This window comes from Mastomys coucha, unplaced genomic scaffold (genome assembly GCF_008632895.1).
Source record: "Mastomys coucha isolate ucsf_1 unplaced genomic scaffold, UCSF_Mcou_1 pScaffold9, whole genome shotgun sequence".
NCBI classification, from domain to species: Eukaryota; Metazoa; Chordata; class Mammalia; order Rodentia; family Muridae; genus Mastomys; species Mastomys coucha.
Genome location: NW_022196915.1, coordinates 41,613,570 through 41,629,246, shown reverse-complemented (window position 1 = coordinate 41,629,246; position 15,677 = coordinate 41,613,570). Strand labels below are relative to the sequence as shown.

Below are 15,677 nucleotides of genomic sequence, written 5' to 3'. Positions count from 1 at the left end.
GCGATGGCTTCTGACTCAAGCTCTTTGAGTGTCACCTGGTGGGGTGGATGAAAAATGAGGCCCCTGGGGGAGCCACAATCCTGTAACAATTCTAGGCTCTTTTACCAAAGTTCCAAAGACAGGCCAGAGGTCAGAAATCTCAAGAAGGCTCAGCAGTGAGGCCCTAGAGGGGCGGGGTCCCGTGGTAGAGGCGGGGAAGAGGGAAGGGCCCGAACCGAGCACCAACCCCAGCTCTGTCCCATACCAGGAAGTGCTGGGTGGGGGGGTAAAGGAGCAAAGTTGACACGGAAGCCAGGTGAGCTTGGGACTGGGAAACTAGTGCCTTCTGAAGTGGGGATGGGGGCAAGAAATCTCGCGAAGGCACTAGCGCAGAGAACCAGGGGGAAAACTAGAGAGGAGAAAGTGGCCCGGGAAGGAGAGCGAGAAATAGACTAGTCTGTAGCGCAGGCTCGGTAGAAACTGCCACAGGGTGGAGCCAGGACGCATGCGTAGTAGGGATGCCCTTGCGAGGCGGGAGGGTGGCTCCCGGGTACAGGTGGGAGGTGAAAGTGGGCACAGTTTTAGTGGAGCGGTGGGACGCAGTCCCTTAGAGATCTTGGCACAGGGCAGTTCTGTCCAACCAGCTAGAACGTGCTAAATAAAGCCTTTCCAACTCCCGGGCTCTGTCCCCAGGATGGTGGTGCCTTCGTTGAGACTTCAGGACCTAATCGAAGAGATTCGCGGGGCCAAGACGCAGGCCCAGGAACGGGAGGTGATCCAGAAGGAGTGCGCCCAAATTCGGGCCTCCTTCCGCGATGGGGATCCCCTGCAGAGGCATCGCCAGCTGGCCAAACTGCTCTACGTCCACATGTTGGGCTACCCCGCCCACTTTGGACAGGTACTGGCCTGGGATGGCTACACATTTTGAGGAAGCTGGCCAGTGCGCCCCCTTTGTATTTGTAGCCAGGCTGCGTTTTTTCTCCAGTTTTTGGTTTCGAAACAGGTTCTCTTTAGCCCCGACTGGCCTAGAACTCGAGAAAACCCTGCCTCTGTTTCAGTGTGGGGATTTTCAGGCATGCCCCACCCTATCCAGCTAAATCCTATAGTTTCTGAGCCTTTTATCCATCACCCTACTAGTGATTCCTTAGTCAGCCCCGTTCAGCACCTCCCCATCCTCTTCCAGCCTCCACTCCTACACAGGTCCCTGAAACCTGCCTGCTGTCATCTGAATCAACACTTAAGCCTCTGGTTGCAGAGAGAGTGATGAAATATGATTTCTCACAAGTTGATCTGGCCTGAAGGAGGTTGTAGCCGGGAAGTTAGTGCCTGTGGTTTCACACTGCCCCTCCTGGTCTGCCTCCTTCCCTATAGATGGAGTGCCTGAAACTGATCGCCTCCCCCAGATTCACAGACAAGAGGGTGGGCTACCTTGGGGCCATGCTTCTATTGGATGAGAGGCACGATGCCCATCTGCTCATTACCAACAGCATCAAGAAGTGAGAGGGTTCTGGGGCACTTGAAATCAGGGCGCTGGGAGAGTGGGAACTGCAGAATCCCAGAGGGCTGCCTGCTATCAGTACTGCGGGGACAAACTGGTTTTCTCAGACTTGACTGACCATCCTTCCAACCTTACAGTGACCTAAGCCAAGGGAATCAGCCAATTCAAGGCCTGGCCCTGTGTACTCTGAGTACCATGGGTTCTGCTGAGATGTGCCGGGACCTAGCCACCGAGGTGGAAAAGCTGCTTCTGCAGCCCAGCCCCTATGTGCGTAAGAAGGTGAGATGTGGGTGATTACCTCTCCAGAACTTGTTCCCAGTCAGGCCGTGTGGAAGAGGTGTGGACTCTAACTTGGTGGCCCCTTCTGAGGCCCTTGACTCCTGCAGGCTATTCTGACTGCAGTGCACATGATCCGGAAGGACCCTGAGCTCTCCAGCATCTTCCTCCCACCTTGTACCAAACTACTTCGTGAGCGCCATCATGGTAAGGGCCCAGGGATCTCCACTGTCCACTTCCGGTCTGGCTATGAAATGAAACGCAAATCAGGAGAAGCAGCTCATCGGATAAGGGCGGTGCACACATACAAACACACGTGTAGTAGACTGTCCCATGGCCTGGGCCACCATTCACTACCCCACCCTGACCCCAGGCATCCTGCTGGGCACCATCACGCTGATCACGGAGCTCTGTGAAAGAAACCCTGCAGCCCTCAGGCACTTTCGCAAGGTGGGCTAGCGAAGGGGCAGGGCCGCGGGGCAGGTAGAGGTGGATGGTGGGCGCACAATTGGGACTGATGGTTGAGAAAAGACAGGGAGAACCCAGACAAGGCTGGATGTGCCCTTCTTCCAGGTAGTGCCCCAGCTGGTACAGATCCTTCGGACTCTGGTGACGACAGGATACTCCACAGAGCACAGCATCTTTGGAGTCAGCGACCCCTTCTTGCAGGTGGGCTGAGCTTTACTTGCTGTGTTCCCAGACCAAAGAAGACGTCACAGGAAGACCGTGGCCAGTGGTCACTTCCCATTTTGGCACAGTCCATGTCTTGAATGAGAAAGAAGTGAACTCAGGATTACTCTAGTCATCCTAAGACTGGGGAAATGAAAGGTGGATACCAGAAACTCCAGTTTGGTAACCATATTAAAAGCCTATTCCAGCTGGAGAGATGGATGGCTCAGCGGTTAAGAGCACTGATTGCTCTTCCAGAGGTCCTGAGTTCAATTCTCAGCAACCACATGGCGACTCACAACGATCTCTAATGGGATCTGACACCCTCTTCTGGTGTGTCTGAAGACAGCAACAGTGTACTCATATACATTAAATAAATATTAAATAAGTAACAAATAAGCTTTTAACGGGGCAGTAGTGGTACATGCCTTTAATCCCAGCACTTGGGAGGCAGAGGCAGGCGGATTTCTGAGTTCGAGGCCAGCCTGGTCTACAGAGTGAGTTCCAGGACAGCCAGGGCTACACAGAGAAACCCTGTCTCAAAAAAACAAAAAAAAAAACAAAAAAAAAAAGCCTATTCCAAAGCCAGGCATGGTGGCAGAGGCAGGTGGATTATATGAGGCAGAGGCCTGGTCTACAGAGTGAGTTCCAGCACAGCCAGGGTTACAGAGAAAAAAGAACCCTCCTGTTCTAAACTCCCCTGATTCTATGTAACTCTGATCTCCTCCCATCCAAGGGACCTGTGGGGGTGAAAGGGAGTCAGACCCATTACAGTGTTGTCTACAATGTTGTCTCTTTGCCTCGGGCCTATGACCCTACCCAGTGAACCACTCTGATCCAATCTCTTTCAGGTCCAGATACTCCGCCTACTTCGGATCCTGGGACGGAACCATGAAGAAAGTAGCGAGACCATGAACGACTTGCTGGCCCAGGTGGGAGGCACACCTTAGGCCTTGTGGTTTCTTAGGGTCCATCAGCCCTAGACACTCCTCACATGGCCATTTACCATGCAGAGACCATGTAGTTGCCTTTCTGCCCCCCACCCAACCAGTGAATTCCATGAAAGGTGGCTATAGTCTGTCATTGTGCTGCCGCCGTAGTGTGTAGGCAGGCATCTAACATCTAGTGTGGTTCAGGGAGCCTTGTGAGGGACTGAAGGATAAACAGAGGGCACAGGAGTCACCTTCCAGCAATCACTAGAGCCCTGAGCAGATGAACCTCTTCTCCATCCGCACAGGTTGCCACCAATACAGACACCAGCCGAAATGCTGGCAATGCCGTCCTGTTGGAGACCGTGCTTACCATCATGGCCATCCACTCTGCTGCTGGCCTCCGGGTAGTGTTCCATGTTCATGAACTTTTCAGCTGTGGCCCCACCTACTCACCTGTGGCCCCACCTACTCACCTGTGGCCCCACCCACTCAGCTGTGGTCCTACCTACTCAGCTGTGGCCCCACCCACTCAGCTGTGGTCCTACCTACTCAGCTGTGGCCCCACCTACTCAGCTGGGCCTGGTCCCTGGCTTTTCCCTAACCCCCATCATGGAGGAGATCCCACTGAACAAGTGGCTTCTTCCCTGACTGTCTCCACCTTCTTCTCTTCGTAGGTTCTAGCTGTTAACATTCTTGGTCGTTTCTTGCTCAACAATGACAAGAATATTAGGTAACAGCCAGTATCTGGCTAGATTATACCACTAGACACCTGGCCCTCCACATTCCTCCCTTCTGATCCACCTACCTCTTAGGTATACTGGGGGTGGGGGGGAGGGCAACACAGGGTATCAAGGCAGATGACCCCGCATGATATGGCCTCTCTTCCGCTGACCAGGTACGTGGCTCTGACATCATTGCTGCAGCTGGTGCAGTCTGACCATAGTGCTGTGCAACGTCACCGGTCCACTGTGGTGGAGTGTCTGCAGGAAACGGACGCCTCCCTTAGCAGGTAAGCAGAGGGGGAAGGGAGAAGGGGACAGGGCAGAGGACACAGTGCCTGGTGGCCGAAACTCAAACCAGCTCAGAGCATCTGGCGTAAGAACTAAAGGAAAAGGTGCCTGGGAACAGGAAAGCCAGAACGGGGTAACCTGGGCTATCTGCATGGATGCCTCTCTCTCTCCAGGCGGGCCCTGGAGCTGAGCCTGGCTCTGGTGAACAGCTCCAATGTGCGAGCCATGATGAAGGAGCTGCAGGCCTTTCTGGAGTCCTGCCCCCCTGATCTTCGGGCTGATTGTGCCTCAGGCATTCTGTTGGCTGCGGAGAGGTAAGTGACAAATGGCTGGGAGTCAGAGGCTGCGGCCTGGGGAGAAGGACAGTGGCAACACTGATGAGCCATGTCCTCTAGGTTTGCTCCCAGCAAGCGGTGGCACATAGACACCATCCTACACGTGCTGACCACGGTAAGAGGGGGGCAGTCAGAGAGTTGGGCAGGAGTTGGCAGAGTTCTGACTTGGCCACATGGACCCCTCTCCAGGCAGGAGCCCATGTGAGGGATGACGCAGTGGCCAACTTGACCCAGCTGATTGGCGAGGCCGAGGAGCTGCATACCTATTCTGTGCACCGCCTCTACAGTGCCTTAGCAGAGGATATCTCTCAGGTATCACTCCTGTCTCCCCAGGTCCAGTTGACCAACCCTGTCGACTCTAGAATTTAAATGCTTTTCCCTACACACAGAGCTGCCAGAAGATGGCCAGAGACCAAGCCCATCTTTACTTAAGCATCTGTCCTGCCCCTGGTGACTACTGGCTGCATCTCCAGATAAATAATTTTATTTTCTTTAAGCTCCACGTCCTCAACTTTCTAGAATGCCTACCTCCCGGGCTGTCTTCGAGATCAAATGAGATATATTAAAGTTTGGCACATATAGTCATTTTCTATTATTACTTTCAGTGTCGAGTGGATTAACAGGTGCCACCTTAAGATAATTATAACTCCCTTTGTTAACTTAAATAGAGTAGGTAGAAACCATCCCTGTTTTCTTATGAGAGCCTCTCAGGGCTCCATCATGTGATCAAGCCATGTAGTTTTGGTACTTGCCCACCAGAGGGCAGTAGTAGCCAAAAATGCTAAGATGGAACCTACTAACAAACTCAAATTTCCCTCCCTACCTTGCCAACCCAACCTTCTTTGCCCTGCAGTAAGGGACATTGTAGGGTCTAGAAGCGAGGACCCCGCCCCACCCCCAATCAGTCCCTCAGTGTCTCATCTCCCATACAGCAACCACTGGTTCAGGTGGCAGCCTGGTGCATCGGCGAATATGGGGACCTCCTGCTGGAAGGTAACTGTGAGGAGACGGAGCCTTTTCAGGTGAGACCTGAGGAGTGAGAGATACCCTGGGTTGGATTCTTCAGGACAGACATGACCTGTTGTCCACACCTGAAGGTGGAAGAAAAGGATGTGCTAGCACTGCTGGAAAAGGTGCTGCAGTCCCACATGTCCCTGCCAGCTACTCGGGGCTACGCCATCACAGCCTTGATGAAGCTCAGCACCCGACTCCGGGGAGACAACAAGTAAGAAGGGGGCTCCTGTCCCTTGTAAGATGTCCTTTGCCAGGCCTACTAAGTCCCCAGGCGGGCATCCCTCTCCTCTCCTAGTCCTTAGGAATCTGCTTTTGAGCCACATGTATCAGGTGCCTCCCAACTCTGTGAGGTCTCTTCCTCCCTTCTCATCCTGGAGTGGAAGAGCAGGCTGACGGCCATTGCCTCTCTCTCACATGCCACATGGTGGCCCAGTCGTATCCGCCAGGTGGTGTCCATCTACGGGAGCTGCGTGGACATAGAACTTCAACAGCGGGCCGTGGAATATAACACACTCTTCCAGAAGTACGACCACATGAGGTGTGTCCAGAGACCTGCAGGTAGAACTGCAGACTCTCCTCTCCCAGTGCTCTCTTCATTGCCTCCCTCTTTGTGGCATCCATCCATAGTTGATGCCAAGCTGGTTTCCCATCCTCATCAGTTGTCAGAAGACTACCAATGGTGCCCTGCATGCCACAGCCTTCTGTGTCCTTGGTCCTCTTTCCAAATGCTTCTGTGAAAGTGTGGGTTTCACACAGGAACCCTTGCATCCTGTCCCTTCAGAGCCGCCATCCTGGAAAAGATGCCTCTCGTAGAGCGCAGTGACCCTTCCATTAATGAGGAAGCAAAGAAGAAGCAAGCAGGGGCCCAGCTCTTGGAAGCGACAGCCCCTGCCCCCACAGAACCCCAGGTGAGGAGGTGGGAGGACCTGGGTAAAGATGATTTATGTGGGTGTTGACGCCTTGCAGTGACCTCCTGCCCTTCTTCCCAGACCACCACCAAACTCTTAGATCTGCTTGATCTCCTGGATGACACTTCTGGGCATGCTCAGCATCTTCCTCCTCTGGATCCTTCCCCCGGGGAAGCCTTAATTCACCTCCTTGACCTGCCCTGTGCACCTCCACCCCCAGGTAGGCCTCAGCAAAGAGAGAAACATTATAGAAGGGGGTGGAAATGAATCATTTCTCTTTCTGAGCCAAGGATGAGGACACCCATCTCAGTAGGCAAAGGCTTTGGTCCATGGCAGTCCCATCGTGGTACTCTTTAATGATCTCCCTTGTATTTCTCACCCCAGTCTGCAGGCCTGTTTCTATTCCAGCCTGTTCCTTATCACTTCCCACTGCCCACTCTATTGGTCTCTTCAATTCCTCAAAGTCTTCCACCTTAAGCCCTTAACATTTCGTGTTCTTTACCCAACACCAAAAAGATTACAACTAGCCGATCGATACTGCTCACTCTTCAGTTAATGCCATCTGTCCTACCCTCTCCTATTTAACTTGGTTCATCAAAGCCATGATTATCTTGTATTTCAATGTTTCCCTTCCCCCAGCTAGATGGTCAGCCCAAACATTAGCTTGTCTACCTTATCATTAGATCTGGGGCAGTTGCAGGATCAAGACTGGCTCACTCCATTTTTACTGGATTAGTGGATGGGTGTTCTATCTTAAGCCCATGCACTGAGCTGCCTCTCTCCCTTCTCCAGCTCCCATCCCCAGTGTCAGAGTATTTGAGCGTGGGGGTCTACAGCTGGATCTTTCTTTCATGCGGTCCTTGGAAAACCCTGCTTTGCTCTTAGTCACTGCCACCACCACCAACTCCTCAAAGGAGGATGTTACCCACTTCATTTGCCAGGCAGCTGTGCCCAAGGTTTGAAAATGGTGGGGTTCAGCCAGGTATGATAGTTCGAGCCTGTAATTCTAGAATTTAGAAAGCTGAGGCAGGGGGACTTAACTGTTTGAGGCCAATCTGGGGTAACACAATAACTTTGAGGCCAATTTGAAACAATGTAGCAGATTCAGAGGTGGCACAGGCACTGCAGGAGAAAAGGCCAGAAAGTTGTGGAGGAGGGTGGGAGGCAGGGGGTAATGGGAAAAGAGTAATGGAGTTATTGGGGTGTTTATCCAAAAATGTTTGGGAGTCACGGGATATGGAGGATTGCCTGAGCCCAACCGGAGGCCTTTATGCTCTGCCCAAATCTCCCATGTTCAGAGTTTCCAGCTGCAGTTACAGGCCCCCAGTGGGAACACAATTCCAGCTCAGGGTGGTCTTCCCATCACCCAGGTCTTCAGAATCCTCAATCCTAACAAGGTGAGTTGTCAGACCCTGTGGGAGAGAGGGACAGGAGCAATATGAGACCTGACCCTGGCCTCTGATTTCCTGTTTTTAGGCACCTTTGCGACTTAAGCTGCGCCTCACCTACAACCACTCTGGCCAGCCAGTACAGGAGATCTTTGAGGTGGATAACTTGCCTGTGGAGACGTGGCAGTAACTTACTGTGGTCAGTCTCTGGCCTGGCCTGCATGTCTCCAGGTTCCTGGTTTCTTATTCAAGGAATAGAAATAAAGGCACATGTAAATTGCAAAGTAGCAAGGAAACTTTATTTAAACACAAAGTGAGCATACAAATTAGAAATGTGCTGCAAACAGACAATGACCACAGTCTAAAGGACCCAGGGTAATTGCCGGGTGTTCCTTTAATAAAGTCTCAGGGAAAGGAGGTGTTAGCTGCAAAGTGGCATAATTTGAGTGATTCTCTTGCTTTCATTGACAGGCTTGGATCCTGTAAGCCTTTCCTCACTGTGTATGACCCTTCCCATGATGCAGCTGATTTTAATTATATGCTAACTCATTCTGCATAGGCACAGGAAGGTCGATAGGGAGTTCTTAAAAGTTCACCCAAAGAACACAGTTTACCTTACTGTGTGCTTGCACCGAAAACCAGTCTAGGCCTAATTAGCTCCCTACTTTGGGATATGATCTAAAGTGTTTAAATAAGACTGTCCACAAAAGGGGAGTTTTTGATGGCTGCTGGGGAAAGAGAGATTTACTTATTGTCTAAAGTGGGATGTAAGTGCTACTTCAATACAGTTGGGGTCCTGGGTGCACCGTTAGAAGAATGTGTGTGCATGGCGCATACAGCTGAGGACTTAACATCCAAGTGGCAGTTAGTTGAGAGGCGTGCATAGCTCAAACCAAGTGGAGTTCCAGGCTGCTAAGCTGTTCCCTAGGCTTGCCTGCCTCATACCTGCCTCAGCTAATCTGAAATCTTTCTGCGCCCTCAGCTTGGGACACAGCCCTGAGGGCCACCAGCAGGTGGCACTCAGACCCTATATTTGTCACTGCAATATGGAGAGCCTGCCTCCTCCCCAACAAATAAAGTCTATGAAGCGTGAGGAGGGAAGAAGGGCCTCTTTTGACCTAGTTGAGAGAAAAAATGTGTAGGAGCAAGGATGGAGCCTTCTCTATGGGAAGTATGACTTCCTGGAACCCTAGGAGCCTGTCTCAACAATGACCATTTTCTTTCTACCCCTCTCTGTGTTGGAGAGCAAATGCATCCCTAAACTGCCACACAGGGCACTCTACCCTCCAGCCACAGCAGCAAGTCCAGAATTTCTAGATCCCTTAAGGAGTTCATGATCATTTCCCCACCTTCTTTACTCTTCCCTACACCCCAAGGCAGGGAAATCCCTGCTGTTTCCCCTCATCTCTAACTCAGCTGTAAGGCGGCTTCAGAGCCTCTGGCAGAATCAATGGCATCGACCAAGGGAGGGGGGGTGGCAAGGGATTTTCCTGTGCTTAACTACTGATCACGGCTAAGTGGAAATCCTATAAACACGAGCGGAAATCAATGGAGGCTGCTTAGCGGCCAGGGGAGAGGGGCGGCCCACAGATTGCATCTGACGGATGAGGGAAGCAGTGAGGGAGGGCTCCAGGAAGGATAGCTCAGAGTGGGCGATGGACCAGGCAGAGCTGGAGGGAAAAGTGGCTCTGTTGTAAGGGAAGGGGCTCAGTGTGGATGACGGCCTCAGAGTTACCTTCCCTTTTAGAAAGTGAACACTTGTCAGGATGCTGAGCCCCCTGTGGCCTCACTGGAACTGTCTGCTGCTACCAGGCGCTGATAGTCCAGAGGCCTGAAGCGCTGTAGGTACACCATGAGCTTGGCAGGTGCCTTCTCCTGTGCTGGCACTCCTGCGGGCAAGAGGACAATGAGGAAGGAAGCAGAGGGAGCCCTCGTACATGTTTCCATTCTGTTCCCTGCCTACCCAGCCAGGGTTCCAAAGTCTGCAAAGCAGTACTCTAAGAATCCAGATGCCATCCGAGCAGCTTCTCCAACCCGCCCACTCGCTGCAAAAGTGAGACCCTCCCTGCAAAGATCCACTCGGGTCTTGTGACTGGAAAGCCATGCAAGCGCCTCTCCTCCAGCAACAAGAAATGGTGGAGACGCATCCTGTGCCACCGAGACAGGGAAGCCAACTCACTTCATTTATTACCGCTTTCTCCCAATCAAGATTCAAACCCATCTAGGCAAGCCAACGCTCATTAGCTTGGTAATGGAGCACATGCAGCGGAGTACAGAACATAACCAAGTGCTGTGGGAAACAGAGGAACGCAGGAACTGTGGAGTGGCGTTCGTTCACAGAACCCTCGTCTCTAACTGCCTAATGCCGCTGTCGCTAATGGACAGCAGCATGCTGACCCATAGCTGGAAACTCCATGGGTGGTCTCCAAGAAGGCTCAGCCCTTCTAAGTGTGCAGATGAACTATTTCAGAGCTAGGCATGGAAACAGAAATATCTGCCAAAGAGTACACCACTACCCCCATATCAATATCATGCTCTCGTCTTTACTCCAAGCCAAAAGCATGGAGCGGGGTGTGTGGCTATCTCCACCTGTAATACCTGGGCTACACAGAAGACTACAGAAAAGAGGCAAGGAAATAATAACCATGTAGGAAGTTGAAAAAGGAAATGGAAGTTTGTGGAAAGGATCAAAGCAGAGACCTAATAAATAGAACTAGGAGAATTAAGTGATAACCAGAATGAAGACTGGGAACCGGGAAGAACGAAATCTAAATTAGCTCCTAAAAAATCGGAAATGACTTTTATAGAAGCATAAACAAATTAGATTTTCAAGAAAGTCACTACAAAAATTTCCCTTTCAAAAATGGTTTCGCTCTCCACTCCTCTATGCCTTAGTACCTCCAGTGAGGTTAAGTGAGAAAGAAGGACAGCCCAAAGGGCCTGTCTCCCTCACCAAGCATGCTACTGACACTGATGATCTTCTCTAGGGCAGCCGGTACTTCAGCCTTCTCATGCACCATGGCCTCTACCTCACCCACAGCATAGCCGAAGTCCGTTGAATCCAAGTCCACTGTGAGCTGAAGCTCCTGTTCATGGGCTCCAGATAAGGCCAGCTTCCAGGAGCTTCGTGTAGTTATAAAACTAGCTACTTCCTGCAGCTTCAGTGGGCCCAGGACAGCAGCCACACCTGCAGTCTCCTGCTCCCCAGACCCCAGCAGTTCAAAGAGCTGGGCCACAATTGCAGATTCCGATGTGACTTCCACATACTCATTGTGAGGTCCTGAGACACCTGTTAGTCCAGGACATTTGAGTTCCCATCCACTACCTTCTCGTTGTCGCAGCCAGTGGTCAGACAGCATAAGGCTTAACTCAGAGGTATCATAGTATTTGTCTCGGAAGATGACCCGGTGCTCCAGGGTGGCCCCCAACTCCTGCAGCCTTTCCTCCGTGTCAGGCCCTGGAGCAAACTTTCGCTCCACTTCAATCAAGCCCTGGGCCATATTAACCTAACTCACTGTGTACTCAGTGTGAGGACTAGTCAGCAAAGACCCACTAGTCCTGGATGAATTTAAGATGCATATATACTGTTCCAGAGCTCTGCTTCAGTGACACAAGGCTCTACTTCGAGGCCTCTGCAGGCTGCAACAATGGTGACAGGTCTCCAGTTAAATCCCACCATGAGACCTATCTTCTCTCTACACCTTGCTACCCACGGCCAGTGATTCACCGCCCAGGATGGCCTGCCATTCTTCGCCTAGCACCAAACAGCGGAACCTCGGGACACTCTTCAAAACCCCAGAGTCTCCTTCTCCCGGGACCCGGAAGTGGGGGAAGGGTGCCCACGCTACACCCGCGAGGAATGCCGGGAGCGGTCTCCGGCTCCGGACCTTAGTCCAGGCTCTTTACGCGTGAGTCCGGTCCCAGCACTAGCGGCCATATTAGACCGGTGTTGCGGTGCCGATGGCAAGCTAGGCCTGAGAGGTCTGTTAGGTTACGTGCGACCCAACCCGGTTGGCAAGAGGAGCGAGGCCATCCTCTTAGCCGCTGTTCATCCTGGATCCTTTCTGGAGCCCGAGCATCGGCCAAGATCTCGAGCCTTAGCGTGAACCTGGCATCCTGGGCCTGATGCATGATGGGAGATGTAGTTCCAAAGGGCCACCTCACCTTTCCTGTCCATCCGTCACTATGGTGATCAGAAACATGCAATTAACTGTCAGCCAGCGGGACTCTACCTAAAGCTCTACAGGAAGGCTTTGGCGGGTGGCGAATGGGAAGAGTAGTTCCCAACCCTTCTTGTTGTAGACAGTGGATGCACCTGATGAAACACAAACCATGACTCCCCACTTAGTGCTGGCCAGTGGTAATGGTCTGGGACGTGAGTGGAGTAATTCAGTTTAGCCACTTGGAATATTTTTATAGTTTTGTTTGTTTTGTCTTTTGTTGCTTGTTTTGGGTCTATTTTGACACAAGGATCTCATGTAACCCAATAGCGTGGAACTCCTGATTCCCCTTCGGGTGAGCGCTGGGTTACATGTGTGAGCCACCATGCCTTTACCTCTGTCCTGGGATTTTAGAGGGGATGAGTGGGAAACTTTGTATCAGTGGAGGAAGTGATGCTTTGAATGTGAGTTAGAGATGTGATGGGACAGCTGGCGTGATGGATGCTTGAGTGTACTTAAGTGCACTTTCTGTGCTTCCGGAGCTCTGGGATTACCTTTCCAGGACATACAGTGCCATTACAGGGGGTTCTTATGCCCTCTTTTGGCATCCTCCTGTACTACATACAAAACACTGGTACATGAGAAAGTATGAGAGAATGAATGAATGAATGAATGAATGAATGAATATGATGGGATTTCTGAAAACCTAGGTGAGAATAACTGCCTGGGTAAAGGCCCAGAAACTAGCTACAGCACCTAGCCAGTATCTAAGCTGACGATGGCTTGAAGTCAATTGAATGGCAGGTTGAAAAGCCATGAGTGCCAGGCTCAGTTCAACCGTCCCCTAGGTGGTTATGTCAGGAGTAGGAGCCCCCGAGCCCCCAGTAGGCAGGCAGAGTGCTGTGCACCTGGTTTCCCACCATCGGGGAAGCTGGGGCAAGAGATGACAGCTTGAGGAGCGCCTGAGCTACAGACTGGCCAAGAGTGAGACAGGCAGGGAGCATTATGGAAACTCGACACTTACAGACATGGCATTTTGAACTTGGGACAGCATTAAACAAACTCCTGCTTCTGATCTATGGGTTGGATCTTATAGAACACAGAAAACACCAGTGCTTCAACAAAACTGAAAAGTAAAGCCAACGATCTGAGTGGGGAGGAAACAAGTCCGTGACCCTAGCTCTTCTTCTTAGCCCGAACCTCATCCGTTCCCTTTAGTAGACCCCTCGTTCATGGCCATGCTACTCCCCTGCCTCAGTTACACGAGGATTGAAGAGCCAGTCACAAACTTTACTGTTACACGGTAGAAACTCAAAGTACTGGTTTCGTAAGAAAATATGCCACGCCGGGCAATGGTGGCACACGCCTTTAATCCCAGCACTTGGGCTATGCAGAGAAACCCTGTCTCGGAAAAAAAGGAAGAGGAGGAGAAGGAGGAGGAGGAGGAGGAGGAGGAGGAGGAAAAGAGAAAATATGCCATAGCAAGTTTGGGCTCTAGAGTCAGACCACTGAGGTGCATCACAGTACTACTATTTATTAGCCATGCAATCTTGACCTGGGAAACTTTGTTTTCCTCTACTATAAAATGAAGTCCTGTAAACTCTGCTTTACAATCTTTTTTTTTTTTTTTCCTAAGACAGGCTTTCTCTGTGTAGCTCTCGTTGTCCTAGAACTCACTCTGTAGACCAGGCTGGCCTCAAACTCAGAGATCCACCTGCCTTTGCCTCCCAGGTGCCGGGTCAAAGGCATGCGCCACTACACGCAGCTCCACTCTAGAATCTTAAAAATGAGAATATAAAATACTGATGAGCTGTCAAGGAGAAGGAACCAAAACCTCCCATCTCCTTACCCAACTTAGGGGGATGGTAACAGAGTTAAGAACACAGCAGCATTGAGAGACTTCAGGGTAATTGCTATGAAACAATGTTCTAGTAATCAGAAGGGGGGAGGGAAACAATAAGGCTAGAAGAAGGGAGTGAAATAGAGATGGACCTCTGGAAGACTCTGGGAAGCAATAGTAATTTTAACATAAAACAACCCCAGCACCTGGCAAGTAGAGGCAGAAATCTAGTCTACAGAATGAGTTCTAGGACAGTCAAAGCTACCCATAGAAACCCTGTCTCGAAAAACAAAAATAAATATAAAACACACTTCCGTAAGCAGGATAAAGAGGAGGGAACAAGAGTTTTAAGGGACCTGTCCTTTTTTGCAGGCATTGGCTAGACCTACTGCCTGAGTCAAGAAAGAAGCCTGAGGACATGGTCGGTCTGCCCCGCCCTTAGATCTTAGCCCCCACCCAGGTCCCTGCGTTCTGGGACACAGGTTGACTCCGCTAGCTGTCTATAGAGGGCGGAGACCTATAGACTACAATTCCCAGCATGCACTGCGGCGGGCGGGTCGCTGCACCTGCTCAGTGGGGCTGCCCCGGGCGCCTGGGTATTGATTATTCCATTGTGTGGGACGCCTTGGCTCCAGCCAGTGAATGAGGCGGAGGAGTGAGGGCTTGAAGGAGGAGGGCGAGGAGGAGGAGGAGGAGACAGGGAGCAAGCCAGTGCCCAGGGTGAATCAATGGAAACCCACTCACGAAGCCGGGAAAACACTTCAGCCGCAGCCAAATAGCATTGATTATTTTCTTTCACTTCCCTCACCGCCGTGAATTTATTTATTTTTCCATCTCCGTCCCTGACGCCCCGGAGCGAGCGCTGAAGGGAGGGAGGAGGAGGGGCAAAAAAGGAATCAACACATCGGAGAAGTCCCTTCCAAGAGCCGCCCCCTCCCCTCCCCGCCTCGCGCTGCTTGGCGGCCGCGGTTCGACTCCCGTCCCTGCTTCCAGCTGAGGTGTAAGTGCATCGATTTCCGATGCTACTGGGTTGTTGTTTTTTTTTTTTTCTTTTTTCTTTTTTTCTTTTTTCCCCCCTCTTCTCTGCCTATCACTCTCCTTCCCTTCCATGCTCTTCCGAATCTCGAGATCGGAGAGGAGGCGCTGGGAGACTGCTACTGGAGGGGACGGAGAGGGACGGGAAGAGGCTGGGGGAGGGGACTCGGACGGACAGACAGCCGGGGAGAAGGGGACAGGAGTATTGGGGCAAAAGGGCGCGCGAGTGGGAATGGGGAAGAGAGGCAGAGGTGGAGAAACGGAGAAGGGAAAGATAGAGCTAGCCGGACAGAGGGCAGCGAGAGCCTAGACGTACCGCGCCGAGCTCTACCGGGAGCGGGGTTCCTGGAGGGAAAGGGAGGCCGGGTGAGTGCGAGGGCTCTGAGCTATCAGCCTGGAGGGGCCTGCAGCGCATAGGATCTCAGCTGGCTGCGAGATGGGGGAGAAACCCGGGCGGAAGGGCTGATGGATGGGCTAGCGCGCCGGGGTGCTGTGTGGGAGGGGGAGTGGATATCTTTAATGTTCATTTTTGCCTGAAGTAGGTGAGGGGAGCCCCATTGGCGGCGAAGCATGCCTGCCTGCTTCTCCTGCCACCCCGACTCTCCATCCGCTCTCATTTTTTGAGCTCTGGAC

General features: G+C 51.9%; 3 protein-coding genes and 1 long non-coding RNA gene across 10 annotated transcripts in view; 2 read left to right on the top strand and 2 right to left on the bottom strand.

The window, feature by feature from the left end:
• Positions 1–77: 77 nt before the first annotated feature.
• On the top strand, positions 78–8,289 carry Ap1g2 (adaptor related protein complex 1 subunit gamma 2). Of its 4 annotated transcripts, none has more exons than XR_004116506.1 (22): positions 78–295; positions 673–877; positions 1,351–1,475; positions 1,615–1,756; positions 1,864–1,960; positions 2,127–2,203; positions 2,327–2,422; positions 3,274–3,354; positions 3,660–3,758; positions 4,029–4,084; positions 4,250–4,363; positions 4,538–4,678; positions 4,760–4,814; positions 4,889–5,011; positions 5,632–5,721; positions 5,797–5,924; positions 6,147–6,251; positions 6,495–6,621; positions 6,703–6,841; positions 7,414–7,603; positions 7,920–8,018; positions 8,098–8,107. XR_004116506.1 is itself a non-coding variant. In XM_031362881.1 (22 exons), the coding sequence occupies exons 2-22, from the start codon at positions 674–676 to the stop codon at positions 8,197–8,199; spliced, it is 2,364 nt and encodes a 787-aa protein (XP_031218741.1). In that variant the 5' UTR covers positions 78–295; position 673; the 3' UTR covers positions 8,200–8,289. The 4 variants fall into 4 exon arrangements, 3 of the variants coding, with proteins under 3 accessions (XP_031218741.1, XP_031218742.1, XP_031218743.1); XM_031362881.1 differs by having other exon boundaries at positions 7,414–7,577; positions 8,098–8,289; XM_031362882.1 differs by lacking the exons at positions 78–295; positions 673–877; positions 1,351–1,475; positions 2,127–2,203 and having other exon boundaries at positions 1,736–1,756; positions 7,414–7,577; positions 8,098–8,289.
• Positions 7,813–8,223, bottom strand: LOC116085347. The gene is made up of 2 exons (XR_004116508.1): positions 8,127–8,223; positions 7,813–8,033 (listed from the first exon to the last, which is right to left on the bottom strand). It is a non-coding gene; the product is annotated as an uncharacterized LOC116085347 (long non-coding RNA).
• A 1-nt stretch (position 8,290) lies between the features above and the next one.
• On the bottom strand, positions 8,291–12,127 carry Thtpa (thiamine triphosphatase). Of its 2 annotated transcripts, none has more exons than XM_031362886.1 (2): positions 10,963–12,127; positions 8,291–9,898 (listed from the first exon to the last, which is right to left on the bottom strand). In XM_031362886.1, exons 1-2 carry the CDS (start codon positions 11,507–11,509, stop codon positions 9,771–9,773), a joined length of 675 nt encoding a protein of 224 aa, XP_031218746.1. In that variant the 5' UTR covers positions 11,510–12,127; the 3' UTR covers positions 8,291–9,770. The 2 variants fall into 2 exon arrangements, with proteins under 2 accessions (XP_031218746.1, XP_031218747.1); XM_031362887.1 differs by having other exon boundaries at positions 9,803–9,898; positions 10,908–12,127.
• Positions 12,128–14,586: 2,459 nt separating this feature from the next.
• Positions 14,587–15,677, top strand: part of Zfhx2 (zinc finger homeobox 2) — a 30,535-nt gene continuing 29,444 nt past the window's right edge. For all 3 annotated transcript variants that reach the window (XM_031362877.1, XM_031362878.1, XM_031362879.1), the window contains exon 1: positions 14,587–15,009. The gene's annotated coding sequence lies outside the window, so the exon portion shown is untranslated. The remainder of the gene's footprint in view (positions 15,010–15,677) is intronic.

What these genes read in the sequence shown, in the direction of transcription:
- Ap1g2 (XM_031362881.1), top strand. Translation starts at nt 674, where the DNA reads ATGGTGGTGCCTTCGTTGAGACTTCAGGACCTAATCGAAGAGATTCGC. An exon ending in ACTTCGTGAGCGCCATCATG is followed by an intron (nt 1,961 to 2,126) that starts GTAAGGGCCCAG and finishes CCCTGACCCCAG; the next exon opens with GCATCCTGCTGGGCACCATC. An exon ending in CGACTCCGGGGAGACAACAA is followed by an intron (nt 5,925 to 6,146) that starts GTAAGAAGGGGG and finishes ATGGTGGCCCAG; the next exon opens with TCGTATCCGCCAGGTGGTGT.
- Thtpa (XM_031362886.1), bottom strand. Translation starts at nt 11,509, where the DNA reads ATGGCCCAGGGCTTGATTGAAGTGGAGCGAAAGTTTGCTCCAGGGCCT. An exon ending in CAGTGTCAGTAGCATGCTTG is followed by an intron (nt 9,899 to 10,962) that starts GTGAGGGAGACA and finishes TCTTGCCCGCAG; the next exon opens with GAGTGCCAGCACAGGAGAAG.